General features: G+C 61.5%; 1 protein-coding gene across 1 annotated transcript in view; it reads right to left on the bottom strand.

Annotated features, from left to right (window-relative positions):
* GFRA2 (GDNF family receptor alpha 2) overlaps positions 1-16,895 on the bottom strand; it is a 34,566-nt gene extending 17,671 nt beyond the window's left edge. Inside the window, exons 1-4 of the mRNA XM_044417493.1 lie at positions 16,845-16,895; positions 12,149-12,463; positions 10,760-10,843; positions 5,549-5,897 (exon numbers count right to left, since the gene is read on the bottom strand). Of these exons, the coding sequence (XP_044273428.1) occupies positions 5,549-5,897; positions 10,760-10,843; positions 12,149-12,463; positions 16,845-16,884 (788 nt within the window). The 5' untranslated portion in view covers positions 16,885-16,895. The remainder of the gene's footprint in view (positions 1-5,548; positions 5,898-10,759; positions 10,844-12,148; positions 12,464-16,844) is intronic.
* Between the last annotated feature and the right edge of the window lie 10,963 nt (positions 16,896-27,858).

Raw genomic sequence — 27,858 nt, 5'->3', positions numbered from 1 at the left:
AAGTGAGGAGCCGCTTAACCTCGGGACCATTGGGACCAAGGGGCAGGGCGGGAGAGTGCCAAATGTGGAGGGAGTTGCAAGAACTGTGTGCGGCCGTCATCAGACCACTGGACTAGAACTCAGGAGATCCAGTTCTGGACTCCCTGTGCTTGTGAAGTGGGCCAGCCACCCGCTCCCAGCAGATGCTACCTCACAGGGTTGCTCTGAGGATAAAATGAATTTAATTTAATAAAGTTAAAATTTAGAATTAAATTTAAGCCAGCCCGGCCTCTTTGGAAGAGGGAACAGGTGCAGGACAGGACCGGAACCGGAACGAATGCACAAACAAGCAGCAGACGCACAGGCACAAAGCAGTGGGCAACTGGGGTGGAGGGGGGACAGTTGGGCTGGCCTGAGAGCGGCCCGGCCATGCGCCCCAGGCTGGGCTGACAGGGAAGCGGCCACCCGCGGGAGGCGGGTGATTCGTCGGCTCCTGCTTGCCAAGTCCCAACGAGTCACGACTAAACAACCCGCGTGCACAAACCGGCCCCTCCCAGCACACTCCTCCCATGGCATTTGCACCAACTGCACAAGGGCTTGCTGCTCTGCAGGTGGCAGCTGAACAGACCGACTGAAGTGTCTCGCAGCCGCCGGAGCAGCGCCTTCCGGGCCAGGTGGGCTGTGCCAAGCCTCCGGCCAAGTCGTGGCTCTGTGCTGGCTTCCCCGCTGGCCGTGCAACCCACCCCTGGCCCACTGTGGCTAAGTGCATCTGAAGGTGCGCGCACCCCTTCCCTCCCATGCCTCCCTCACCTGTGACAAAAGGTGTTTATCACCTGGGCAGAGAAGGCCAGGATAAAGGCATGAATCACCTGATTGTAATGGAAGGCATGCTCTGTCCCTTTGAACTGCTAACTAAGCTGAACAAGAGATTGTGTTTACATAAGCAGACCCTGTGCTGGTATGGACTTGCTGTCAAATTAAGTCAATACTTATGAAAGATCTCTATTTAATTATTCAGCAAGGATTGACTTGTATGGTGCTAAGACGATGGTTAGCCTTGAGCAAGGGAGCTGAAGCGCCGAAGAGAATTCTTGCAGCTTGAGTCTAAACAGGATCTGCTTGGAAATCTGGTGCCTCCTGAAAAATGAGGGAACCGCCCACTGGAATCCAAGGACCGGTGGCCGCATGGCTCCTTCCATGGCTGGTGTCCTGCAACAGTCAGGGGTCGGACCTAATGGCCTTCAAGGCCCCTTGCAACTCTTCCGTGATTCCAGGCTCTCCACACGCAGCAGTGCCTTCGATGAAGAGGCAGGACACCCGCCCTCCTTGCAGGATGCAATGATTCCTTGTGCCTCTAAGCCGGCACGCGGGACCATGGCAAGCTTTTCGGCAGTGGATCGGAAGGGCACGTGGACTCCCCTGCACTGAATCGTCTTGTCTCGCCTACCCAAAACCAGGCATGTGTTCCTGGGCAGGGTGGTTTCCTCCACCCCTCCAAGAAAAAAAAGGGCCAAGGTCAAGGGGTGCAGACCAGTTTGGGGGTCTCACAGGGGTGGACTGGGAATACCAGCTCACTAGCTGTCTCAGCAGCTCCCCTAGATGTAATGTCCTGAACGACTGCATCACTCAAGAACGCCTGGCAGCTTCAGCTCCATGCCACATTTTGGAATGGGGGGCAAAGCTGGAAACACCAAGGGCAGTCCAAGCCCATGCTTTTCAAATTAAGGCGTGGCGCCTTCAGCTTTCCCTCCCTACGCCGTTCTCCATTGCTCCCAGGTCGATCCATTCCAGCCCCCCGTAGCCACCCAAGCCTCTGCCCGGGCGTTTGCCAGGGCCGCCCTCCACGCCCAGCTTGGCAAGTGCCCACCTCGGGCTCTCCGGCTTGTAGCCGGAGCAGGTGGGCCAGCACGCGTGCAGTGCTCACCCAGCCAATCCGGAAAATCAAGCTCCAGCAACGGCTCAGCTCCTCTCCCCGCGCTGGGAGCCACCGCTCCCCTTTTTGTGGCGCGCAACGCACACTCCTGCCACGTGCGTACCGCTCCCCCACTCAAGGCCCTACGGCCCCCGATGCAGCAGGCACGCAGCAACTGGTGGCAGGGATTGCGTCCGCTCTCGCAGTTTTTTCACATCAACCATGGTGTTGTTTCTCTTCCAAGAAGAGAACGCTGCCTCCTTGGAGCCTGCGAGACCTGCTGTGGGATGTGACGCCTCCCCCGGGAGCCAGGAGGATTGCTCCCGCAAGCAGCGCTCTTCCCCTCATCACACGAGCCACACCGACTGGCCCTGGAGGCATCATTGGCTCTTTCTGGCTCTGGCAGACACTCAGCACGGCCGTGCGCACACACGACACCGCCCCCTCGGTGAGCTCGATGTGCACAAGTAGAAAGTGCCCGGCATGAAGGGCTGGCCATGTTGCAGACGACCCCTCTGCTCTTTGCCTCTCTGGCCAGAAGGAGAAACAAGCCGGAAATCCATTTCTCTTTATCAGGCTCCTGTGATGTATAATCGAGGACTATGATCTAAGATAAAATCTTGTTGGTTCAAGGAGACACCAAACAACCCAGAATTTGTTGCTGACTTGTTTACTGATCTTCTCCAGTCTTGTTTCTGTTAAACCACAGTCCCTGATCTATGCAGAGCAGCCAGGAATTTCCTAAAGTAGAGCGGAATCCTGCAGATTCTTCCTCCGTGATGCACAAGAAGGGAGAGTTTGCGCTTAAGCGTTCCACAGAGAGAAGACCGCATGCTCTCCTGGAGAAGACAGCTCTGCCAGCTGGGCAAAGGCCTCCTGGCACGGACTATTCCTACCGACAGCCAAGCTTGCCGCCTGGCAAGTGCAGGCAGCCTCGACCGCTTGATCATGGCACCAGCCAACGCCATGCATTCAAAACATCCAGGATATGGAAACCTTTCCAGCTGCTGTGCTTGCCTGCTTCACTGGGCCCAACTCTGCACAAGAACCCCAACTGATCTCGTGATGTGTCTGGAGCTTCCTGATGAGCGGAATGCAGGGGAGTCCTGCCTTGACATCCTGCCACGGAGGCGTTGCTTCTGCCACACCAGGGCTGCTGGGTGACCGAGCAAGGCACTGACGCAACTTTCCACCGATCATCTTTACCTGTGAACACCCCCTTAAGGTGCCCGTGGTCTGGTGGGTCAGAGCTGAGGGAGGCATGTGAGGGCCGCTGGGGAGGACAGATGCTTCTGCCCACTAGGAACAGCTGCTTCCTTTACTCCCAGGCTCAAGCTTGAGCCTGCAAGCAGCCCCTCCAGGCCCCACATTACATGAACCACACTGGCCTGGTTCTAGTTACACGTTACGTGGCCTGCTGATGGTGCAAGCAGAGGCTGACGGCCGGGGCAGTAGTCAGAAAGTCCCCGCCTGGAACTGCATTCTCTGGGAGTCGGCTAGGACCACTTCCCTTCTGAGTTTCTTTTGTTGAGCAACAAGTGCCATTTGCAAGTGGAGAAAGATGCCGATGAGACATGAAGGCTGCTCCCTGCCTCTGGAGACTTGTGCAGTACAGCACGGGAGAAGATTGGAAATTTTTCCGAGCCAGCATCAGCGAAGCATGCGAAGAGCAGATTATTTGCGGCTCTGATTTGCTGATGCAAGATGAAAAATAGAGCAAACTGCAGCTGCTGAAATCAGCTCTTTCTCTCCTTTGGCTTCTCTTTCCTCTCAGCCGAGGTTACGCTCTGCAAAAGCTTTTACATCCTGGGAGCTAAAACCTGTCCAGTGCAATCAGAGCCTCCATGCACGGAGTATGTCAGACCTCTCTGCGGCTGCCGGGAGACGTGGGGCATCCGTGGAGGGAGCAGTTCAGCGGGGGGGGGGGGGGGGGGGGCAGCGCCACAGCCCACTCGCCTCACATCCTGAATTGCTGCAGAGCAAAGGACCCACAGCAAAGTATCTGCAACTGCCGCCGAAAGCGAAAGCACATTGTCAGACGTGACACGAAGAAGCGCACATGAGCTTCTCTGTTGCTCCCTGGGCCATGTATAAATGCTGCTAAAGTGGAAAGAACCTTGCTGAAAAATCACGTATGCCGCTCGGGTGTTGCCTTTTCCACAGTGTGTTCACCGAAGATTTAAAGCGCTTTGTGAAAATCCTCCCCAGTTCTCCTCGCTTTTAAACTGACCCCCAGTGGGTTGAACTTGGCCTTTCCAGCTCCCGGTTGGGAATCCTGCCCACCATTCTGGGTCATCCCTCCAGCACGCTCCTCCTGCCCTCCTCAGGAAGGCCAAGCAGCACCGTGCTCTTGCCCCTCCTGGCTGGAACCGTTTCCGGGTCCCCTCCTGGGGCTCTTGGGCACAAGGCAAGCAAGGGGCCTCTGCACCTCCACGTTGCGCTTACGGCTTGTCCCCGTGGGCAAAGGCTGTGCACGGAAGGATGGCCGGACGGAAGCCATGAAGTGTATGCGCCGCTCTAGCCAGTGTGGGATGTTCCAAAAGCAACCATGCCCTTGGCATGGGAAGATAGCCAAATTCAGGCCCTTCTGAGGACTGCTGTCACCGGCCACCCACTCCAACTGTCCCACTCCCTGGCCAGAGCAAGCCGCCCTCAGTTCCCCAGTGGGATCAACTCAGACGTGCGTGGAAGGGAAGCAGGAGTGTCCCTGTGGCCCCCACACTGACTCCCGCAGGATGCAGGGAGGATGGCCCAGGCACACCACCAGCCTGTGTGGGTGGCCTCAGTCAGGCAGCTTTTGCTGGGCAGAAGGAAGGTCCAAGCACCTGACCCAAAGCCCAGGCAAGTGCCGGGGCTGTCCGGACCCCTGCCTTCCACTCCCGCTGGGCCAGCTGGCCTCCTGGAATGGGCGCAGCCGAGACAGTGGGGAGAGGGCCCAGGGAGATCTGGCAGCCAGGCAGGCGGGGCAGTCTGAATGCAGCCAACACGCCACACGCCAGCGAGGCTTCCCTCTGGACAGCCACTTGATGCCTCCTTGTGACACCACTTGTGACTCTGCCCCGGCTGACCTCCTCCGACGCGTTCCAGCCATGACCGCGCATCACGTGGCTGGCCTGACTGACCCGCTGCAAGGGCTCCGGCCGCCCTGCCAGACAAGCCCGGCACTCTTTGCCTCGCTGGGCATGCCAGCAGCCCGCCGAGGAGGAGAGGGGCTCTCTCGGTGGAAGCAGAGGCTGGGCTCGGCTCGCAGGCGCCAGAGGCTCTCGTCACCTGCCAGCAGGCCGGGCGGGTGGCTCTGCTCGGGAAGGCTCTGGCCTCCTCGCCCCTCCAGCTCCTCCAGCCCTCCCACCTTAGCTGGCGAACAAGAGCCGTGGCTGCGGGAGCTGGCGAGGAGGGACTGGACGGGGTGCCGCCTCCCACCAGCTGCGCCAGCCCTGTCTGCTGGCCCCCACTGGGAAGCGACAGCTCTCCACACCCACGCCCTGCCTCCTCTCCCTAGCGGCTGCGGCCCGTGGCATCGCGCGAGACCAGAGCTGGCTGCGGGCCCCACGTGCAGCCAGCTTGCTGCCGAGGGCCAGATGCAGGCCTCTCCGGACCCCCAGCCCCCACCCAGGGCTGCTGCTCCTACTGGCACACGCCCATCTGCCGTGGCCTTACCGGCAGAGGTTGTCCGAGCGGCACTGGTTCCACAGGTCCAGGCAGTTGGGCGCCTCCTTGTCCTCGTAGGAGCAGTCGGGGACGATGGTCTGCCGGCGGCGCTCGGCGCAGGCCTGGTCCCTGCAGGAGCAGAAGAGCAGCCGGAAGGTGTACTCGCTGGGCACGCGGTCGAAGAACTGGCGCAGGGCCTTGTGGCACTTGCGGCGGTTGCAGCGCTCCGTGGTGGAGACCGCCTTGTTGCAGACGGAGATGTAGGCTGAGCGCAGCCGCTTGCAGTTGTCGTTCAGGTTGCAGGCCTTGGCCGCGTCGAGGCAGCGGTTGCTCCTGGGGCTGGCGGCCGGGTCCATTCCTGCCCGGGAGAGAGGCGGCGGGTCAGCGCCAGGGCAGGCAGCGTGCCCCACTGATTTGGAATGTGTACATGCCATCATATTCGCATACGAACTTGGGACAGGTTACATCAAAAAGACAGCAAGCATACCGAAACCCTTATTGCAACAGTGAAAGAGCGTAAAGGGTGCAAGAGCCGGGCAGGCAGCCAAGTGCGGACCCTGCGGCATGCTGCCCGCTGCCCCATTTGCCCTGCGCTCGTGCCTGGCAGGTCAGGCCCTGCAGCTGCCCCCCCCCCCCGCAGCTGTCTGCACCACCGCCTGAAGCGCTGGGGTTGCAGGGCCCCCTCACAGTTCCTCCAAAAGACACCCGGTCTGCACGGAGAAGGGGGCTTGGCCACCCGGCCTTCCCTCCAGCACTCCAAGCCCCTGCTGGGTCCTGAAGCTCAGCATTCGAGGTGCCGGGGCAGCCTCGGGCCTCGGAGCCGGTCCCTGCCCAGCTGCAGCACCCCTTGAGCTGGCTGGCTCCTCTCCCACGCAACGGGGCCACTGCCTTCTGGGGCCTGCGACCACTTCCTCAGGCACGGTTCGAGTGCTTCCTGCGGCATGGGAGCCCACCACTTGAGCTCTGCAGCACCATGAGCCCGTTTGCTCCTCCAACCACGGGGCAGCTTCTGGGTGCACAAAGAGGGGGCCGCGTGGCCTCTGCTAGCCAAACGCACCCAGCCCCTCCCTCCTTCACAGGTGCAGCCTGGCTCAGGCCAATTCACACTGCACCTTTGACATTTGAAGCGGCACAGAAGCAGACACATGAAGGCTCTTGTGAGCACCCAGATGGGCAGAGTGCCGTGACCGAACGGCTGCTCCAAGGAACTGCCCCAGACCTGCTCTGGATGTCCGGCGAGGTGCCTGATGGGTGGATCCAAAAAGCGGCACTGGGGCTTTCTCACAGGCTGGAAACAGCCGAGGGGAAGAACTGCCTCGCTCCAAGTCCAGGAGGCTAAGCCGGAATTGCTGGCACAGCCGCCCCTCCCAGGCGATGCAGGGGACCCCTGCTCCTGTTCCCACCAAGTCCAGCCGTTCCCTCCAGCAGCTTTCCCGAGGAACAAAGCTGGCCTGGTTCCAGCTGCGAGCACAGCATCAAATTAAAAGCACGCCACATGCTCCGCACAATAAGCGTTGTTCCTGCGGCACCCTCCTTTCCTCGCCTGGAAGTCCTCGCTGGCAGGGCAGGTTTGATCCAAGCATTCTTTTCTTGGGCTGGGATTTGCCACGAAGGGGCGCGCACAAGATCACGTCCGTTACGTGGAACGAATCAGAGTGCCTTGGGAAGCGGAAGAACTTCTGTCCAGGCCAGCCAAAAGGTTCAGCCAGCGTTCAGACTGCCCAACCGGTACACCCAACACGCAACATAGGCCCCGTGCTGCTGGCTGGTAGCCCAGGCAGGCTAGCAAGGACAGTCAGGGCAGCGCCGTGTCCCAGTGCCTGGGGGAACAGCGCACCAAAGCACCCCAAAGAGCTCTTCCCAAAGGCAGCCCATCTCGTGGCACATGGAAGGAATGAGAAAATGGAGCTGCCGGCCTTCATCCGGCCGGGAACACACAGGGGCAGCACGCTCCGGCGGGCTGACCAGGAGATGCCGCCCAACAGTCCCTCTTCAGAAAGGCTCTTTTGGGGCTGGTGGTGAGAAGAAAGATGGACAAAGCAGTGTGAAGATTTGGCAGGGAGGCAGCAGTGGCTGGACCATTCTGTCCTGAAGCACAGGAAGAAGCCCTCAGGAATTGGGTGATCTGCCTTTGAGTCCAGGGGCCAGAAGGGGCCGGTGCATCCCACAGGGCAGCGACTTTCTGAAAGGAAAGCTTTGCGAGACGAAGCAGCATCTCTAACCTGCTTTGTGCTGAGACTTAGACGGTCTGACAGCTGTTGGGCAAGGAGCTGCAGTTTTTGAAATTTAAATAACATGTTTTCCGCATCTGCCTTTGGATCCAACCTGAGGGTAATCGCTTTACATACCCGTGGAACTAGGAAAGTGACACGCTTCAGCATTTAGCTTCTTCTTTCCTCCCACCCCCCCCCACACATCCTGAAAACATTTTCAGTGTCGAGATGCAGAATAAATACATCCAAGAGCTAATGCTTCTTGATGCCAAATGCAGCACAGTTCCTATTTTCCACCAACTAAATAGTTTATTGATGGTGATTTAATTCAGAGCAGAAAAAGAAAACTATTGTCAACTAGAATCTAAGCGCTACATTTCTTGGAAAAGAGTTTTGCAGATCTGCTTGAAAATGTCAAGCCAGATTTCCTGTCCATACAATTACGGAGATGGAAGGGACCCAAAGATTCCTCTGCCTGAAGGCAGCTCGATCTATGGCGCATTCTTCAGAGACGGAGCTGGCTGCATGAGTGCATCCCGCTCCGTGGTCCAGCATTCAGGGCAAGCCAGAGCCCACAGCCAGCCCGGCCCCCTTCCCCAGCCCTGGCCACAGCCCATGGCCCATCCAATCCATGGGCGACGGCACAGTCACGGCCTGGCCTTCTGTGCCCTAGCACACTCCGCAAATGCACTGAAAGGTCAGTCCAAGGGCCAGCCTGCCCCCAAGTGACACAGCAGCATGGGAAATGCCCTCTGTACCCTGAGACCCGGTGCTGGCTGCATGTCCTCCGGGTTTCGGGGAAATGTCGTTTTCTCAGAACATCTCTGACTTGTTTACAAAATGCAGGAGGAGGACACAATCCATCTATGTACATGTTTTTCTCAGTGTTTTTTTTTTTTTTGGTAAAAAAAAAAAAAAGGTGCCAGAACTCAGGAAAGCACACACACCAATCCCAAGCCAGCAGTGTCCCAAACAGCTATCTCTCTCTGTCAGATCGCAGATCACAGACACTAGCAGCCTGCAGGCACTATGTTAATGTTTGCTACCGATCTGCTACGCCAAAATCAAAATCACTTCGTAAAATCCATTGAAAAAGGGTGCTGGAACACCGTTCCGCTGCGTTCTATGACAAAAAAAGCCCTGGTTTTTCTATTCTTTCATGCATTGTTTTAAATATACCCTGGCTGATCCAAAAATTCCACAGCACTGCAGTTTTAAAACAAGCCGCTAACTACCACTGATAAAACAGCACAAAGGAGAGGCCACCTTTTCCAAGAAAAGCCACAGCCGAAAAATAGCAGCAGCAGCACAAGGATGCAAGGGGGGGGGGGCATTAAGACCTCCACCAGCAACTTCCAGGAGCCTTCAATGTGATGCAGAAGGAAACGGAGTCAGAATGCTTTGTGTGACCCCCAGGGATGAAGCGGGCACCTCCTTCGTCTGCAGAAGCAAGCAGAGCTCCGAGCTGCGCAGCGAGCCCCTCCCCTCGGGATGCTCCCAGGCGGGCCGCGGCCTGCGTGACCAGGCCCTGCCGGGGCAGCGGGAAGGGGCTGGCGAAGCCCCCCACTCGGGGTTCCTACAGGCGGGCAGCTGCACTAGACCGACCCGTGGCCAGATCCAGCCTCTGGGCTCCTCTCGTCTTCTGGATTCCTCACACGCCCAGTCTTGCGAAGCGATTCGGTCTTTCCCCCCTTAACCAAGCAGAGATGCTCACAGGCAGGGAGGCACTTGGACTGTTTCCCCAGAGTCATTATCTGGACCCTCAGACCCTGGCCAAGTCCCAGGTGAAGAGGCCCGTGCAAGGAGACGTCCTCCTCACCCAGGCGTGTAGGACTCCTCCGCCAGGCGGCTCGGCGGAGCAGCCTGCATCCCTGGCCCGGCCGGCAGGGAGTGGCTCTCTTCTCCTCGCAGCGCAAGGTGGCGCAGGTCATGCCAGGCAAGGACAACAGCTGCTGCAGCTCCCACCTGTAAGTCGCGGGGGCATCCAGCCGATCTGCTTCCGCTTCACCTGCCCAGAGGGAAGTCAGCCTTCCGGTGTGGGACAGCTCCTGCTCCCTTGGGCTGCTCTGTCCTGTCGGCGGCTCCTGGACGCCAGCCTGAAGAACCAAGACTGTGCCCAAGGAGGGATTTTGGGCCATCTGAGCTGCAGGCAGGGGCGTTGCTGAGGGCAGCTTTGCTGTTGGATGTCCAGGAAGACTCTGGCTGGCTACCAGGCCCCCGTCCAGGTGCTGCTCCTTGGACGTCCATTCCTGAAGGGTCGGAGGCCCCCTTCCCCCAGAGACTGGCCAGTCACTTCAGTCTTCATCCGGGGTGTTTGGGTGCCAGGAACCTTCTGCGGCGACGTGAGCGGCGATGTGCAGAGGGGAGCTCCCAAGTGGGGGCGGCACCAGGGGAAAGCCCCCTTCTAGCTGCCTCATTATCTCGGCTGTTTTGTGCTGCCTGGGGGCTTCTGCAAGAGGCCGCCCACGGGCAGGATTCGCCGCTGGAAATGGGTGCCTTCGCCTGGACAGCAGTGCTCCATGCACCTGGCAGAACACTTTTCCTCTTCATGCTTCTCTGAGGTCGGGCTTGACGACGTTCTTGGCCCCTTCCCGGCCCCTCCAGGTCTACCATGAACTGATGCTTTGTGAATGAGTGTTGTAAAATGTAAAACATCAGAAGATGCTCACTTCTTGGTAGGCAGATTGGTAAGAGTGAAAGAAAAGCTGCTCGCCCCGGGCCAAAGCCAAGGCCCAAGTGGGACGACGCTCCATCCCAAAGGGTTGCTTGAAGCCAAGCAGCGAAGGCACAGCTTTGCCCCATGTTCCCCCCGGCCCAGTATGCACAGGCCCCTCAGATGCGAGGAAGAAGTAAAAATCAGGAGAGGAGCAGAATGTCCAGGGCCCAGGAAGGTCCCCACAGACTGCCTGGCCCCATGGGGGGGGGGGGCACCGCCTTGGAGACCCTCACGAAGCACTCTGTTATCAGGACGGCCGGGAGGCGGCCTGTGGTGCTGCATCTTTATTACCTGAGACGATTGAAGCAAGCCTGAATATATCGGAGAGATGCGAGGTGACCGGCTCGTAGGGCGAAGCTTCGTAAAACTCTTCCCCTGGAGAGGAAGGACGAGAGAGACAGAGAGAGGGAGGGAGGGACTGAGCACCTCACAGGTAACAGAGCAGCCAAGCGCCTCCAGCTGGTCCTCCCCAGGCAGAAGCGGGTGCGCAGGAGGGCGGTGGGCCCACACGTGTGGGGACGGGCTCCCCTCAGACACTGCTCTCTTGCGGACTCCCTCCCTACCTCTTTCCACACCCACTCCGGGAAGGCTGGCCAATGGTCCACCGCCCGGGGTGGTCCTGCGTTCAAGGAGGGATGCCTGTGAGGGGCCTCACACACCCACGAGGCCCATGGCACCCCCGAGCCGCAGCGAGTCTGAGCTCAGGAGAGGCGTCCCTCTGGAGGACCTTTGAAGGGGAGCGCCCTGCGGAAGGGCAGCGCGGACGCCACAGCAGCACCAGCTCCGGGCTTTTTCACGCCCCCATCCAAAGGCGGACTTGGAGGGACTCCTTGGGGCCGGGGCCACCCTGCCCAAGCCCCTCTCGGTCCAAAGGTTGCGTCCCCCCGAGCATGCAAGGGCGGCAGGGGGAGGGCCAAGCGAGGCCCCCGCAGCAGTGCATGGGGACAGTTCCGAATGCTTTTCATTTCCAGGAAGGCTTCCGCTTGCCGGGCAGGATCAACAGCCAGCGGATAGGGATAGACTGGGCTTGCTCATCAAGCACATGCATGCGCCAGGCCCTGCAGCCCCCGCTCCTCCCCTGCCTGAGGCCACACCAGGCTGCGGGGCGGGGGCTCTGTTCGACGGTCCCCGGCAGGCCGAAGAGAGCCAGGGGCCTTGGGTGCTCCCAGCTTACAGGCCCGGCGAGGAAGCAGGTCCTCGGCTGCAGCGAAGGGCCAGCCACGAGGAGCATCCTGGGAGAAGGGGCAGTGCCCCAGTGCCAGGCCGAGGGCTTCTGCTCCCAGGCCCCTGTGGACCTGGGGGCTCGGTCATGCATCCGCTGCCTGGCCACAGCCGGCCCACTGTCCTTGTGGATTTGCGGTGCTTGGGCACTGGAAGTGCTGACTGTTCACGCCATTGGTATTTCGTACATTTGAACAGCTTTGTCGTGAGCCATTGTAAGCTGTTTTTAGGAGTGAGACGAGTAAGAGAGTCGGGCAATGACACTAATGACGTTGCCGCTGGTCGAATCCTTCATGGGTGAAGCGCATTTCGGCTCCCTCCCTCCGCTCGTGCTGCATGTGACTGCTACTGCTGCGCCTCCTGGCCAGTGTGGGGCGCGTCCTCCCCCTCTGCCCCCTCCGCAGCACCCCCCTGCCCCTTGCTTGCCGTCCGACACCCCAGTGCCCCCGCGGGCCCTACCTGCGGCCAGGCCGAGGTGGATGCTCCAGTAGACCTGCAGGCAGCCCAGCTCCTTCCGCATGCCACGCTTGCAGTGGCAGCCACGCAGTGGGCTCCCCTGCAGCACCTCCAAGGCCGCCTGGCACTCCCGGCTGGCCAGCATGGCGCTGCGGTCCCGGCCAGCCACGCACTGGCGCAGCGTGCGGTAGCGGGAGCTGCAGCCGGGCTCGGCAGCACACAGCTCGTTGGCGCGGACACAGTCCACGGGGCCCTGCCAGCCCTGGGAGTCCGGGGCCGTGGGGGGCGGAGGGCCGGCCCAGGTGAGGAGCAGCTTGCCTGGACGGGAGAGAAGGCAGAAGGGGGTGAAGAGACAGGTATCTCCAGGGGGCAGTGGAGAGCCTGGGCCGGGCCTCCGCCACTGCCCACATGCCCACCACCCCCAGACCGGACCCCTCTGCTTGCTCGCCCAGCGCTGAGCCAAGTTCTGTCCCAGCGGACCACCAACTGGGCCAATGCGGCCCCTCCTCCCTTTCGACAGCGTTGCCCAAAGGCAGCACCCTGTGGGAAGGAAAACCCTGGGCCAAACGTCCCTCACACCCCCAATTACCAAACTCCTGGGTTTAGAGAAGCTTTGCTTGTGTTGGATGTGGCACCTCCTTGGCTGGGAGGACCATTCGGGGAGAGAGGGGAGCTGCAGGAGGCAGCCCCCCCGCCCGCCTGGGTTCCTGGCAATCCGCACACGCAGATTTGCTGTTCGGCCTCTTGTGCCTCGCTGCTCACCTGGAGGGCCCCCGGCTGCCTCCTCCGCCAGCCAGACCGGCCCTTGCCCATGACAGAAGGGAGGCAACGCCCCCTAAAGGCAGGTGGGAATTCTGCCCTTGGAGAGGCAGAGGCCCCTCAGTGCCTGGTGACCCGAAGCATCTTCTCCCCCATGTTCCACAGGGCACTTGGCCTGCCACCATCCCCAGCCCCGCCAATCTCATCCGGTGAGCCCCTGCCAGCATCTGCCTCCATTCCCCACCGAAGGCTCCAGGGACCGCCCAAAAGTCAAGTGCCCCAAGGCCCAGCTGTCTGGCACAATGTTTCTCTGGAGCCAGGTGGCTGACAGTGGGGGCCACCACCCTTAAGCCCAGGGATGAATAATCTGAAGGACAAGACAATGGCAAGACAATTGCCCTGGAGCTGCAAGGAAGGAAGCACGTGCCTTCCTGCAGCGCGGGGCACGATCAGAACGGAGGACGTGGCCGGAAGCGCCGTCTCACCACTGGCACCCAGAGCAGCAGAGCCAAGCACCTGATGCAGCAGCCAGTGCAGGAGGGATTTCATTCATTTTTGATCAACATTTGGGAAACGCGCAGGGAAAAAGGCATGCATCTGAAAACTGCAAACATACATGCTTTAACTAACAGGGGAAGATGGTGTTCACTTCAAAGGTGAAATCAATTGTGTGTATATTTGTAAAACTAGGCACAAAAATGCATACCCTGTCATGTGCAAAGAAAAAAAACCAAAGCTCACAATCTGATACAGACACAAAAGGGTATGAGTTTCAAGGTGCAGCTTGGAGACCTCCAATAAGCTCAGTTTTTGCTTGTATGCACAGCCCCCCTTGCTCCCAGTGACGACCACCTGTGCCTCAGGCCCTTTCCAGGAGGTGGAAGCAGCCAGATTCACATTATGCTATCACGGAGTAGCTGCTGGGGCAAAGGACACAAGCAGCTCCTGAGCTCCCCAAGGAGGGGGCTTTTCAGCAGGAGGGATCACTTGCTTGCCAAATTATAAGAAGAGAAGACTATGCTCCAGCAGTGGAGAGGAGCACCATAAGCCAGAAAGAGCACTGGAAAGAAGAGGGCCAGAAAGTGACCTTTCTTCCCTGCAACAGCCAACCCAAGCATCCGGCACCCTCACATCCCCCCTCACGTCATCCTCACCAAGCCCCTAAAGCACCACGTTGCTTCTGAGGGGGCTGCTTGGGAGTCCACAGAGATGTGGGCACTGATCGCTGGGCAGAGGCACAGCCAGTGCTGGCAGGCCCCAAAGCGCCTCCGAGGCCCCACTGCTAAGTGGCAGAGCCGCAGATTGCGAGAAGACCATGTGCATCACTCAGCTGCTCAGCCTGGGCTCGAGGCGGCCGAGCTCAGCTCCTGCCCCGTGAGGCGGCTAACCGACAGGCAGCTCCTGCTGGGGCACTGATCCTGGAGCAAAGCCGCCGCTGCCTCCTGAATGCCACTGCAGTAAAGACTTGGCTAGTCCTGCTGGTCAACAGGAGGTGGCCCGGAGAACCACAAGAGGCACCTCCAGGTAAGACTCCCATCACCTCGAAGGATTTTATGAGTCCAGAAGACATGGAACTTTCTTGTGCTTTGCCAGGCATCTTGCTGCTTCTTCCATACCAGAGAGAATCCTTTAAGAAAAAAGGTGGACCGGCTGGGCAATGCCTGCTGCCTTCAGGTGCAAGATCTCCTTCGCCTGGAGGCAGCTCAGCACTGTGAGCAAATTCCTCTTCACTCTGCAGAGTAGGATGTCAACCACATTCTTCTGCTTCCGAAATAAAAGCTGGTGTCCTGGAAAGACCCAGGAGTCCTCTTCATCCAGCCATGGCCCCCCTCCCTTCTCTACTGAGGTACACAATTTTAAAGCAGGGCGTGGCTCCCTCCCTGCATCTCTGCTGCTCCCTCCGGACAGCCCTGGGCAGCCTTGCTCAAGAGCATTTCCCTTTCAAGTGCTCCGGACAGCCAAGTCATCCCAAAGACCTCCCAAATTCCTGTGATCAGAGCTGCACATGCAGCTGAAAGTTGAGCAGCCAAGCTGGGAACCTGTGATTAAATGGGTCTGGATGTCACTCTCTCTTCCAAGCACGGCATCTGGAATTGATTTGCCCCCCCCCCCCCCCCCCCAGATTACCTTTCCCATCAGGAAACCCACAGGCGGCAGCAGGGTGACCTCAAGAAACGCCGATTTTGGTCACAACGCAGACGGCAACACGCACTGGCCAGCCGTCCTCAGCCTGTTGCTCGAGCTGTTTGGGCCAACTCCAACAGCCACAGCGGGCAGGGACAGGGGCTGGGAATGCCAGGAGGGCACCAGGCAGGGGAGCCCTCAGTCCTTGAGCAAGTGGCCTTCATGCTCAGAATCCGGCATGTCATGGCAGGTGGCAAGAACGGCGTGCTTAAGTCTGCAGTCCAGGCGGGCTTTCAGTAATGCAGGGGACATTTCCCAGTTGCATGCAACTTCTGCAGGGTAGAGCCAGCACAGCTGCAGCTCTTGGGTGCTCCTCAGCCCACCCCCGGAGGGAGCACAGTTTGAATGCTCCGCTGCACATGGCGAGACCTTTCAGCCAGGATGGACATTGGAGAGTATTGCAAGGAGGCAGCCAGTCCAGCCCACTCTGGGCCACAGACTCCAGTTCAAGCTTGGCCAGCCGGCCAGCCACCCACAGGATCACCACCAGCCCCAGGCACCGGCCGGTCAGGGCGGCCACCTGGGGCCCAGCACAGGCCCACCCCTCTTTCCGCCTTGCTGTGCTTGTGCTCTTGCTCACGCGGGCCAGACAACACAACCCCCAGGCCAGGACTGCCCCACCAGCGGCCTCCAAATCCAAGAAAGAAGTTGCAGGGGTGGTAGGAGAAGCCGACTAAGAGGTTCAGGAGGCCTGCAAAGGGGGGTGGGGGGTGGGGGTGGGACGAGTAACCACGAGTGGCCCTGGCACAAGAGGCCAATGGGAGCCGCAGCAAAGCCTGGCCCCACATCGCCTCCACGGCCAGGCGCGTGCCTCGCGAAGCCAAGCCCAGAGGAGCAAGGCACGAGTGCGCACGCCAGCCTCCCCTGGTGTCCCGGGGCCCCGTGCCCGGCAGCTGCGAGGAAGGCCGCCTCTTCCTCCTGCTCCTCCTCGGCCAAGCTGCAGACGGGGCCCCTGGCCCCCGCCTCCCTCCCCCACCCCCGTCGTCGCTCTGCTGCCAGGCATCAAGGCAGCCCCCTCTGCAGGGCCTCCCGTGGCCACTCACGCAACCCCGAGCGGCGAGGGCCGTCTCACCCGTTCTCGGCCAGGGCGGCCGACCAGGGGCCGGTGAGGAGCCCCTGGGGGCGCCCTCCCGCCACGCGCGGGGCTCGGCGGCCCCCGGGAGCTGCCACGCCCCCAGCGGCCGGCGAGCCGGGAGCAGCGGCGCCCGCGGCTCGGCGAGGTGGGGGGCGCCCCCGAGACTGTCACCCCGCACGGCCGGGCAGGCGCCCCGCGGGAGCGGTCCCCATCCTCTCCGCTGCCCCAGCGAGGCCGAAGAAGCGCCGAGCTGCCGCCGCTCCGTTGGAGAGCCGCTCCAACGGAGGCGGTCCGCGCCGTCGCCCCGCGCCGCTCTCCCCGGGGAGTGGGGCGCTGCGACCTGACCTTGGGAGGTAGCGACTCCGGCAGGAGAAGCAGGCGGGCGGGCCCGGCGGCGCCAACGTCCCCGAAGACGCCGCTGTCCTCCCCGCCCGGCCGGGCAGCGGCGCCGCCGCCCGACGAAGGCTCCGTGCGCCAGGCAACTTCGCGGCGCGGCGCGGCGCGGCTCCTGCCCTCCGCCCGCCCCGCGCGCGCGCACCGACACGCAAGGAGAGCCGCCCAGGCGCAGCCGCGGCGCTCCCGGCCCTCCCCCGGCTCCTCGGCACCGCGTCCGCCGCCTTTCCCCGCCGCCGCTCGGGGCGCCCGGGCAAGCGGCGCCGGGCGCCCGCCGCCTGCACTCACCCAAGGAGACCAGGAGGCAGAAGGCGCCGGGCGCGATCATGGCAGGCGAGCCCAGTCGCGCGCAGCGGCTCTCAGATCCCGGCCGCAAGCCCGGCGCCGAGGGGCGCCTCTCCCAAGCAGCGCCGCCCCAGAAGCGGCGTGCCGGCCGCCGCGGTCCTCAGCTCCTGCGCGGGGGAGGCGCGAGGCTCCCCGGCAGCCCCGGCAGCATCTTCCGCGCTGGCCCCGGCGGCGACTGGAGCGCTCCGACGACGAGGACTGCGAGCCGGGTCCTCCGGCGCCGCGCTGCCCGCCCCGGCGCGCGCTTCCGTGCGCTCCCGGCCCGCCCGACCTCGACGGAGCGCGGCTAGCTCTGGCGGCCGCCGCCGAAAGCAGCCGCCGCCGCCGCGAAAGTGGCCAGCGGGGGGAGGCGAGGGAGGAGTTGGAGGCGCCACCGCCTGCGCGCCGCTCCGCGCTCTCTCGCGCCGGCTCCGGGCGGGCCAAGCGGGCAGGGGCGGCTCGGGACGCCCGGGGACAAGGGCTTCGCGGGCCTCCTCAGCGCGCGCCGTCCAAGTTCGGGGCGCCGGTTCCAGCCCCGCGCCGCTGCCCCAGCCGCATCCCCGGCGGCGCCTCCCTCGCCGGGCCAGGTTGAGGAGAGCGGGCAGGAGCGGCGCGGCTGCCCCGGGCTTGTCCGGCCGCACCTCGGCGCGCCCCTGGCCACTGCCTCGCTCTGCCCTGCCCTCCGCACGTCACGGCCGGCCGGGAGAGCGCGGGGCGGGGCGGAGGCCGCGCCCAGGGCCGTGGAGCGCGCGTGCCCGGCCGCCGGTCCAGCGGCGGGAAGGCTGCTGGGGCCGGCGAGCCCCGCGCGTGGCGCCGAGCGGGCAGCGCCGTCCCGGAGCGCGGACACGTGCCCCGGGTGGCGGTGCGCGGCTGGGCGCGCTTTCCTCGGCTGCGGTCCGCCGCTGCTCCCGCAGAGCTCACCCGGCGCCCTGCTTCGGTTCTTGCGCTCCTTCAGCGGTAGCGTCGCCCCCCACCCCCGCCCGCTGCTTGCAGAAAGGGGAGGGGGCCCTGGGAGGGCTGCGCCCCAGTGAGGCGCTCGGCTTCCCAAGCCCCCTGCCAGAAACCCGGACCGGGGCTGGCATCCCCGTGCGCCCTGCCCCATTCTTCCCCGGTGAAGGGGGCGGGCTCTCCTATTGACCAGGGGCAAACGGGGGGGCCGTGAGGGGCGGGAGCAGGAGCCTGCTGAGGAAGGGCTCCTGCTCCCGCCAGAGCCGCTGAGCCCGGGCCACAAGCCTCCCCCCGCCCAGCGGGTGAGCAGGGCTCCTGGCGAGCAGCTGGGTACAGGGCCGGCCGGCCACCTGCCCTCACCTCTCCCCAGGCTGCTTCCCAACCTGGCTGGGCTGCAGGCGTAGTGGAGCAACCTGAGGGCGCCCTTTGCCTGGTACTGGCGCTGGCCTGGCTGCCCAGGACTCCCTCCCCCAGCAGCACCTTGCCAAGGCCTTGTGGCCGCCACTGCGCCAGGCCTGCATCGGAGAGGCCAGGAAGGGCTCCTGCCACGGGCACCTGCAGAGCTTCTCCAAAGGGCCCTGCATGTGAGCCGCTGTCCCAGTCGGCCCCTCGCCCCAGGCTCCCAGTCCCCTCTTGCCCAGGTGCACGGGGGGGGGGGGGGGGGCAGGCTGGCTGACTTGGGCTGGGCTGGCCCCCTGCTGATGATGCTGAAGAGCCTCCCCTGCCTTTCTCCCCAGCCCAGGAGGGCTTCCCTGGCATCAGCCACCAGCTCTACTCCGCTACCCAGAGAATTCCCCAGCATTCCAGGGCAAGCAGGCTCGCAGCACTGGTTCTCTGGCGCTTTGCCTGCCAATTCACAGAAACGCGGTGAGGTGCCATGGAGGGCAGTCCTGACAGAGCAGCATCGCTGCCTGGAATTTGGGACACCTTGGGGAATGTGCTCTGGGGGCTGTCATGAAAGCAGGGCCTCCTGTCTCCCTGCTGGGCCACTGGCCAGAGTGGGGGCAGGCCCAAACTTCCATGTGATGGGTGTCCAGCACTGCATGAGGGGTGGAGGGTGTGTGTCCTTGCAGGCCATAAGCACTGGGAAGGGAATGCCGAGAACGGACACAGCCCGTGTCCATGGGGGGGGGGGGGGGCAGACCAAATGGGACACCCTTCAGCGGCCCACCCCTCACCCCCAAGCAGGCCTAGAGGGCTGTCTTGAAGGAGGCTGCTATGGTGGAGGTGGCCGTGGGATCTCTGGAGGGTGCAGGGTGGCTGCGGAGGGAAAGCCAGGAGGGGGGCTTGGGCGGGGCATGGCAGCCCTGCTGTGGCATTCTGCTGAGCCCCTTTCGCTGGAGACAATCTAAGAGGAAATCGCTTTTTGAGGCCTGCACGGCTGGCATAAGAGCTCAGGGAAGATGGCTGCACCCCAAACATACATGGTTAATGCACTTGAGCCGCTGTGGATCAATGAACGCTGCATTAATCCTCCTACCAGGCTGTCCTGTGAGAAGCTACCCTGAAATACTATATATAGCCTTCGCCTTCTGTGTGGCTTCACTCTGTGGTATTTTGTTTCACTGGGCCACTTTTCTGTCTCAAGCACAAGATTAAAATAGGGCTTTTTGTTCAGACACCAGAAAAAGTCGGCCTGTCTCTCCTGTCTGTCCTCTCAGCAGAATGAGTCTCCCACCATCTCCAAAGTGCAAGGCCACTCCTGTGCCTGGAGGGGGAGCGATTCTCCCGAGGACCCATTTGAGGGAGAGCTGGGCAGCCCAGCAGGAGGGGGCTGTGTGGGGCAAGGGGCGCAGGACTGAAACTGGGCAGGCCGGCCCAGCCCACGTGGAAAAGAGAAAGCGGCTTGCCGTGCTCCTTTAATGGGCTGCCTTTTTCCCTTGCTTGGGACAGGAGTCAACGAGTTCCCACAGCTTGCCCAGAGAAGTCCTGTGAGCACAAAGCCCGTGCACCTGGCTGTCTTCCTGGGATTCCCAAATCCTCCGACAGTGCTGGAAGCAGAATGGCCAGCCGCACCAGCGTGGGTGGAGTGACCTCCGGCAGAGGGTTTTGGGGTGCTGCATGCACCATTGATCCTTACACTCATTTGTCTCCCCCAGGAAAAGTCCAGGTGAGATTTTCTGCCTCAGGCACCAGAATAACTTATCGAAAGCTGTCACTTATCGAGAGCTGCACCTTTGGGGTGGGACACCCCTTGCCATTCCACCTGGGGAGGGGCGCAAAGGCCAGCCCCTCAGGGCAGCTGTTCTGGCACGCTGGAGGGCCTTGGGTCCCAGCTCCACCTTCTGGGGTGCCCCCTGTGGGACAGCCCCCCCTTCACAAGTGGTGAGGGGGAGTCGGAGGATCCTTCGCAGAACCTCCCCATGAGCCTAATGACTGGGCAGGGCAGGGCAGGGCAGGGTGCCCGCCCAGCCGCAATCCAGAGTTCTGTTCACTGCACCACATTCAGCCTTTAATGCCTAATCCTCAGGTGATATGTTTGAGATTCGGGTCTGTAGCATCGTCAAAGGCAAAATCTTGTGAGGTTTGCAGCGAGGTCTGCATGAGTCTCACAGCGTGTGAAGGCTGATGCTGAAGACGCTATTGTTTAAAAGCCTCTGTGCCTCGCAGCGCATGGAGCGGTCGATTCTAACAATGATGCCCTCTGCTCCTCGGGAGCGTCCTGACCTCCGCATCCTGCATCCGACCAGGCAGCCAGGACTAGTGGGTGGGGAAGGGCCATCCCTTCCGGCCTGCACCAGGGATGCGCAGTGGCACTCCAGCTCCTACATATGGCTCTTCTGCAGAGGTGCGGCAGAGGGGGCGCCCCGGCTGCTAAGGAACAGCTTGCGCCCAGAAAGCCACCTGTACCTCTGATCCAACTTTCAGGGAGACTCCTCTACACTGTGTTTCCCAGTCCAGAAGAAACAGGTGCCTCGCAGTTCTCCCAGGCCGCTGCCAAGAATGGGATCGGGCCCTGCTCCTCCTCCCGGCCTCCTGCTCTGCTGTTTCTGACCACTTCCAGAATGACCCAGTGGCCCCTGAGCAGCTGCTGGTCCCCAGGTCCAAAGCTGAAAAGCTGAATCAGATCTCCCACTCGCCCACCCCCCCTTGCAGCTGGTGGAAAGAGCTGCTCCAGCCATTTCTCCAAGGTTGCGGAAGGGTAAAGGGGGTGTTCGGGGGTGGCCTCCCCTCCCTGTCTGAAGCACCACAGCCGAGCGGCTGAAAGCAGATGTCCAGCTGACCTGCCGGGGGGAGGACCTCTCCCTCCAGGCTCCTCCTGCCCCGGGTCTGCCTTCGCCTTCTCCCAGGCAGAGGCTTGCAGGCCTCCCTGCCATGTCCTTAGGCCTGTTTCCTGGAGAGAGCTGGTGCTCAGAACTCCCTGGCATTCTAGAAGAGGGTTTGCCTGAAAAAGCTTCTATTTGCCCATGGCCACAGATTTTTTTCTTCAGAGTGTGTGTGGACCAAAATGGACCAAGGGTTGGTTCAGAGGAGTGCTCCTCGGGTTTGGTCCTTGGTTTCTGCCTCCCCTGCCCTGACTTGGTCTGCGGCTTTTCATCAGGGCTTTTCAAGGCCTTTGTATGCAACCGGCCCGGGGCACCAGCAGCAGGTGCAGGGCAGGAGGGCTCCCCACAGATCCTTGGGCTTGGTGGGCACACTGGGAATTTGAGAGCGTCCTGGGTGGCCCCACACAAGATCTGGAGCGACTCTGGCCCATGGCCCATTCAGAAAACGCCTGTCTTCATGGGGAGGGCCAGGCACAAAACACCCATTCCCAGGAGGCAAACGGGTAATGCTCAAGGGGGTTGTGTGCCCAGACCCTATGCGTGCAGCAGGGCCGGGTCAGGGCTCTTGCGTGCAGAACTGCCCTTTCCCACCCAAGACGAGCGGGGCAGGAGGGCTGCCTCCCATTTTTCAGCATGCCAGCCCCCTGCTTGACATCAAGAGGGCAGCCCTTCAATAATTAGGAAATACAGTGAAACTCTTGGGTTGCGGGGGGCGGGTGCCAAGGGACATCTCCAGAGGCAAACTGATGCCTTGTCAAAGGTCTCAGCTCTAGAGAAGGGGGTTCATGCGGCCCGGAGACTTCCTGTCCCTTTTAAGCTCTCCCACTTTCTGAGTCCCGCAGGACGAGCGTCCCTGCGTGTCACCCAGAGCGCTGCACAGAGCGTGTCTGCCAGGCCCCGCACGTGCACAAGATGTCCTTGTCTGAAGAATCTGCCGGCAGCCGCAGCTGACCAGGACGCGCTCCCATCATGAAATCTGTCTCTTGTCGTCCTCCTGCAATTAAAGAAGGAGCGGTGGCTTGGTGATGCAGCTCACGAAGCTGTCCTTTGCTCACTGCCTGCCCATCACTCAAGGTCACCCAAGGGTGGCATCGCTCCTTGCAGGCATCGGCTGCCTCCCGGGCCTTCACCTGGATCAAGCTTCGAAGAAGCGGAGCCGGCTTGGCCCAGGCGGGCTGGCCGGCCCGGGCACAGACTGCGCCACCTTGCCAGCCGGGAAGGGGCCTGGGGAGGGGCGGACGGGGCCGTCTCCTCTGCCCCTGCTGGCCCTTCCAGAGCTGGGCTCTGCCCCACAAGGAGCCGCTCCTCTGTGGCCACCCATGTGCAGGAAGCGCCACGACACGGAGTCCGGTGGTCATCTCCTCATCCCACGTGGCCTGGGCCGGGGGCAGAGCTGGTGGCCAGTGGCCGGCCTGGCTCGAGCCACAGCGGCTCCTCCTCAGCCTCACCACTGCGCCTCACCAGTCCCTCACACGTAGCCCACCCTGACCCCATCCATAGCATCCTCCCACTAAAACCCGGACCCAAACCCTTATGGGGCTCAACTGCACCTGCCTCTGTAGGAATTTCCAAAACATCCAGTGCTGGAGATTTTTCTGTGCAGCTCGTCCTTTCTGCCCTTCCTGAACACCCTCCAGGCCTGCACCCCTCCATGGGAAACATAGTTCTTCTCACTCTCACCCTAGGAGCCTGAGCCCTAACCCTAAGAGGGGACTCAAATGCATCTGCCACAATAGGGATTTCAAGATGCCCACTGTGTTAAAACTTCATCCTTTCTGCGCATGCTGAGCAGCTTCCAAGTAATGACAGTTCCAAGGAAACGTTGCTTTTATTAACTCTCACCACAACCCCAGTCCTTACCCTAACCTACTGCTGGCTCTAAGGAACATCCCTCCCTCCCTTCCCACATGCATTTCTGTGCATATGCAGAGAGCATAACACAGAGGCAGAGAGATTAGACTAAGAAAAGTGGGGCTCAGAAAACCCACCTGGGCAAGCGATGGGCACTCCCTGTACAGGCAGAGGCAGTGTGGGTTTCTTTGGCAAGCCCTTGGTGCTGGGAGTGGGGCTGCAGGCCCTCCAATCCATCTGGCTCTTCTTGCGAGCCAGTGCAAGGGCAGGTGGCTTTCCAGCCGGAGGCCAGCGAGGCCTCCAGGAAGGCGGGGTCGCAACCTCACGCCGGTCCAGCAGAAGCCATCCTGGCCCCAGTGGGCACTGACCAATGAGGACCCCCTGGCCTCCTCCCCGGGCCCCAGCTAGACAACAAGGGCTCTTGCTTCCTATTTATCTTCTCCAGCTCTGTGTGTTGGCTGGCTTGCTTGTCAGACTGGATCTGGGCACAGCCCCGAAGCGCACTTGGTGTCACAGGAGTTTCGTGCCGGAGAACGCTGGTGCGCTCACAGTTCTCTCTTTCGCATGTTGGAATGGCCAGAGGACTCTGCTGCTGGACAACAGTGCCTGGCCTGTGGGGCAGAGGCCCAGAGAGGAGTTCAGGGCAGCCAGAGGCCATGGGGGAATCTGCAGAGCCCCACAGCTCCGGTCCCCATGCTTGGAGGGCACCCAGCCCCATCTGTGCCCCCTGCCTGCCTGCAGTGGGCTGGACCTCGCGAGCCCCTGCTCGGGGCAAGATGCAATGCAGTGGAGCACATAACTCTTCCGCCTCGTAAAGCATGGTTGCATCCAGCTTGGTCACTTGCCTGAAGCGGCATCAAGGCAGAAATTTATGGCTTCCCTCACTTGCAGCCTCAGCCATTTTCCTGAAGTCAGAAATCAACGGCCTCTCTCACTCTGGCAAAGATGTGTTGATTTCATTTTACCCATTTGCATTCTTCACACTCACCCGAGAACTCCCTCCGGGCCCACCCTCCTGCCTGCAGCTCCGTGCAGGTTGCCAGTGCCCCAGCAACACCCCTGCGGTGCAGACCTGGTGGGAGGCTGGGGAACCCATGCCCAGGGCCGTGGACAAGGAACCTGGCCACACTCAACTGCTCACCCCTCGTTCTCCCCACTGCTGCAGCTACTGGGTCAGCCTGGGGGCTCCAGTCCCTGCTCTAGAGCGGACGAGACCGGCGTTCCTCCCTCCAGGGAGAGGCAGCCCTTAAAGCAGGAGGGAATGGCTGGCCCTGCGATTCTGCAAGAGCCCGGAGGCCGTGGGGAGCAGAATGTGGCACAGGCCCTACGGAGCCAGGATCAGGCCCCAGTGGGCATCCCCCTTCCTCCAGGAGCCGACTGGATCCCCGCGGGACTGGATCACCGGATCACCTTGGCTACCTTCCTTCAGGAGCCGACCGGATCACCTTGGCCGCCTGGCCACCAGCAGGCACTCCCACTTGGGCCCCCCCACTCCTCCTGCATGAGATCGGCCAGCCCTGCCTGAATCTTGGGGTCCCAAGGAACCCGCCTCTCCTCCCCCCACCCAGCCCCCCCCCCCCGCCTTGCACGTTCCGTGCGCATCACCTCTCCTTAAGGGAAGGAAAGGGAAGAGAAGGGAGAGTCGGGTGTCCTTTCACACTTCCCCCATTGTCTCTCTCAGCCTCTGAGAGCACACGGACTCCCAAGGAAATCAGATTAGCCTCACTGGCCTCACTCACAAACAATTGGCATTGACTGTAAGGGAGCCAACTCATGGGAAAGTCTGTGGGGGGGGGGGGCTTGCTTGCTGTGGGCCAGGGAGGAGTGGAGGGCTACTGCCCCCCCACTTCCCCACACGGGGTGGGAGGACGGGAGCCAGCGGCACCCTTCTCTCTCGCTGTGAGTTTTGGGGAGGGGGCAGGAGGCCAAGCACTCCCCCGTTTCGCTGAGCACAGCCAGACCGGGCACGTGTGCAGTGGCACCAGCGGGGCCCTTCCCCAGGACGCCTGACCCCTCCCGCCAGGGTGGGCCAGAAGCTCCCGTCCTGGACTCGCTCCTCAGCACAGGTCCAGCTGCAAGAGATGCGTTTTGTGGAAACCCTCTCCCACTGAGGCAGGGCTGTCTTAACGTGTGGGCCTGATGGGCACTGGCCCACGGGCCCCACACTCAGCTGTGTATGTGAACCCTTCCTTTTTACGTTTTGATTCCTGTGAGTGGTTGTCGCAGGGGCCGCAGTGCACTGCTTTGCCTGGGGCCCATAATGCTGTCAAGACGGCCCTGCCCTGAGGGCCACCCTGGCTATGTGCGTGTGCAGAGCCGGGCTTCCCGGCATCACGTGATGGTGACTTTCCATGCCACACATTCAGGGCACCAACAAAGCATCCCAAACCCACACGGTGCCCTGCACAGATTTCAGGCGCCTGAAAATCTCCAATTGACATCTGTACATGTGAATGCAAGTTTTAGGCACACGCAGGTGCCTGCTAAACTTCAAGCGCCAGGGAGGAGTGGAGCTGCCGTGAGCAGGAGGTCCCTCAGGCTGGGCGGGTGGGCAGGCGAGCTTACCTGTCATGGCCACAGGGCCACCTGGGCAGGCACCTGGGCTCCCCGTTAGGCCTTCCTCCACCTAGCAAGCCCTGCCCTGCCCACCCCGCCCCGCCCCACTCGTGGCTGTGCGCGGGGCTCCAGCACAGGGACAGGTGCGAGAGGCACTGAGGAGGCCCAAGCCCCCTTCCTCACACACCTGCCCTCCTGCCAGCCCCCCCCCCCCAGGCCACTGCCCCATGGCAATCTGGGGGAGGGCCAGCCCAAGCACAGCCGGGCGTGTCAGGACAGCTCTGCCATCGCCCCATGGGAGCACCCTGGCCCGTTTCTTCTGTGGCAGGACGACAGCCAGCTCCAGACTCTCTCAGACTTGCTTAATTAAAGGTTTTGTTCCTGCATAAAGCCATACTTGGGCATCGACAAGAGATGCTTCATAAATAGTAGATTATTCATAATTGCCGGCAAACCCACAGAGAACATCGGGCAGCGATTCCACCCCGCGCCTCGGAGACATGCTGGCTCGGCTCCCGAGCTTGGGGTGCCTGCCCACGCTCTGCCCCTGCCGCTGGAGGACACGAGGGCCAGCAGCCCACCAGGAAGATCAGCTGGGCCCATGGTCCCACTCCACGGGGGCCTCCCTGCGACCTCCCCTGAGCCCCTGCCCGGTGCTGCCCAGTCCCAGTGCTGTCCTCCTCCCTGGCAGGAGACCCGCGGGCCCTGACGCCGGCGTTGAGGACCGCTCGCTTCCGCAGCAGCAAGAGACGCAGCAATCCAGGGTGCGTGATCACGGCACGACGTGGGTCGCCCCGCCTCACCTCACCCTTGCTTTGTGCTCGTGGCGCTTACTCCTAATTATGCTGCCTTGTGCCGGCCCAACAGCACGTTTGCGCAGCTGTGCCAGCTGGCAGGCAGTGGCTCCTTCTTCCATTAACGTGTTTACTTCTCTTAAGAATTTCCGCTCTCCAAACACTAAAAAGAATGACATGTTTGAAAGCACCCGCCATGGATGGAGGCTTTGGTCAAGCACAGCCCTTCTCAAGAAACCTTGCTCTGCAGCCCCCCTTTCTTTAGAAGCTCCACTTTTCTCCCTCACTGGAATGGTTTGCAAGCGCGCCTTCAATATCGTAGGTTGGGCTGGGAGTTTGTACCTGGCCCAAAGCCACCGTGATCTCCAGGGCCAAGTGGGGACTGGAACCCAGATCCCGAGCACAACCCGGCTCCCCACCACGGAGCATGATAAAACCCCCCAGCCAGAAAGAAAACCCGCCGACCGGCCTATTCTCCACCCCTCTGCCACTCACGAACACGTCTCCATCGTCTCCTCAGCAGGCCTGCCTCTTCCTTGGTCTTCGCCTCGTTCCACATGGCGCCTCCAACGCCTCTGGGTTATTTTTAACATTGTTTAGAAGCCCAAGTTCACTGTGAGCTTTAGCCCTCCTGACACTCTCCCTGCAGGCGCTGGCAGTGGGCTGCCCCTTCACTTCTCGTGCCCATCTCTTCCACAGCTGAGCTCATCAGAAAACTTGCTCTGCAGCACTGTCCCCCCCCCACCCCCCGCCCAAAGCTTCCCAGGCCCTCCATTTTTTCTTCCCTGGAATGGTTTGCAAGCGTGCCTTCAATATTGTGTTTTGAAGAACACTTTCACCCATAGTCCAGGGAATACATCCGAGCAAACTCGGCTTTCATTTCCTCCGTGTCATGAATTCTAAGATGACACGGTCATTTCTGTCCGAGGTCCCCAGCTGATAAGGAGCAATTCTCTGTTTTCATCCTCTGGGAGATGGAAGCATCAGCAAGGCGTGTCGAGAACACACGGGGCCTTTCTTTCGGGAGGGGAGTAGAGGGGCCTCTCAGGCTGCTGCTGGCGATGGCTGCCCTGGGGTGGAGCCAGCCTGTCTCTAGCTGCTTGGGCTGGAACGCAATGGAGGGGGGCCTTCCAGCCTTTCCGTGTGCTTTGGTGGCTTCCCAATCCCACCGGCCTCTGACGCCTTGCTGTGGTCCAGCACTGGTCCTCTCCGGTGCCGGTGAAGAGCCCCCTTGCTACCCCGCCACCCCATCCTCCCAGTGGGGGTCCGCTCCGAGGCAGGGGTCTTGGGCAGCCCTGCAGCTCAAGGCCTTTGCAAGGGGGATGCTGGGGGTCAAAGTGAGGCCTCCTTAGAAACAGAGCCCATTTGGTTCCCTAAACTGTCATGGAATGGGGGATAAAGCGGGCACAAAGACAGAGGAGGGCCCGGCTCGGGCTCTCTGTCACCCTTCAGGGCCTCCCCAAATGGGCAACATTTCACAACCTCCCCAGAGCGGCTCCCATGCTCCTGGGCCACATCATTCACACCTGGCTCTCCATGCCGCCCTGTCCCTCAGCCCCCACG

Source organism: Varanus komodoensis, unplaced genomic scaffold (genome assembly GCF_004798865.1).
Source record: "Varanus komodoensis strain SLA01 unplaced genomic scaffold, ASM479886v1 scaffold88, whole genome shotgun sequence".
NCBI lineage: Eukaryota > Metazoa > Chordata > Lepidosauria > Squamata > Varanidae > Varanus > Varanus komodoensis.
Note: the sequence above shows the minus strand (reverse complement) of the source record. Positions and strands in the feature narration are given on the sequence as shown.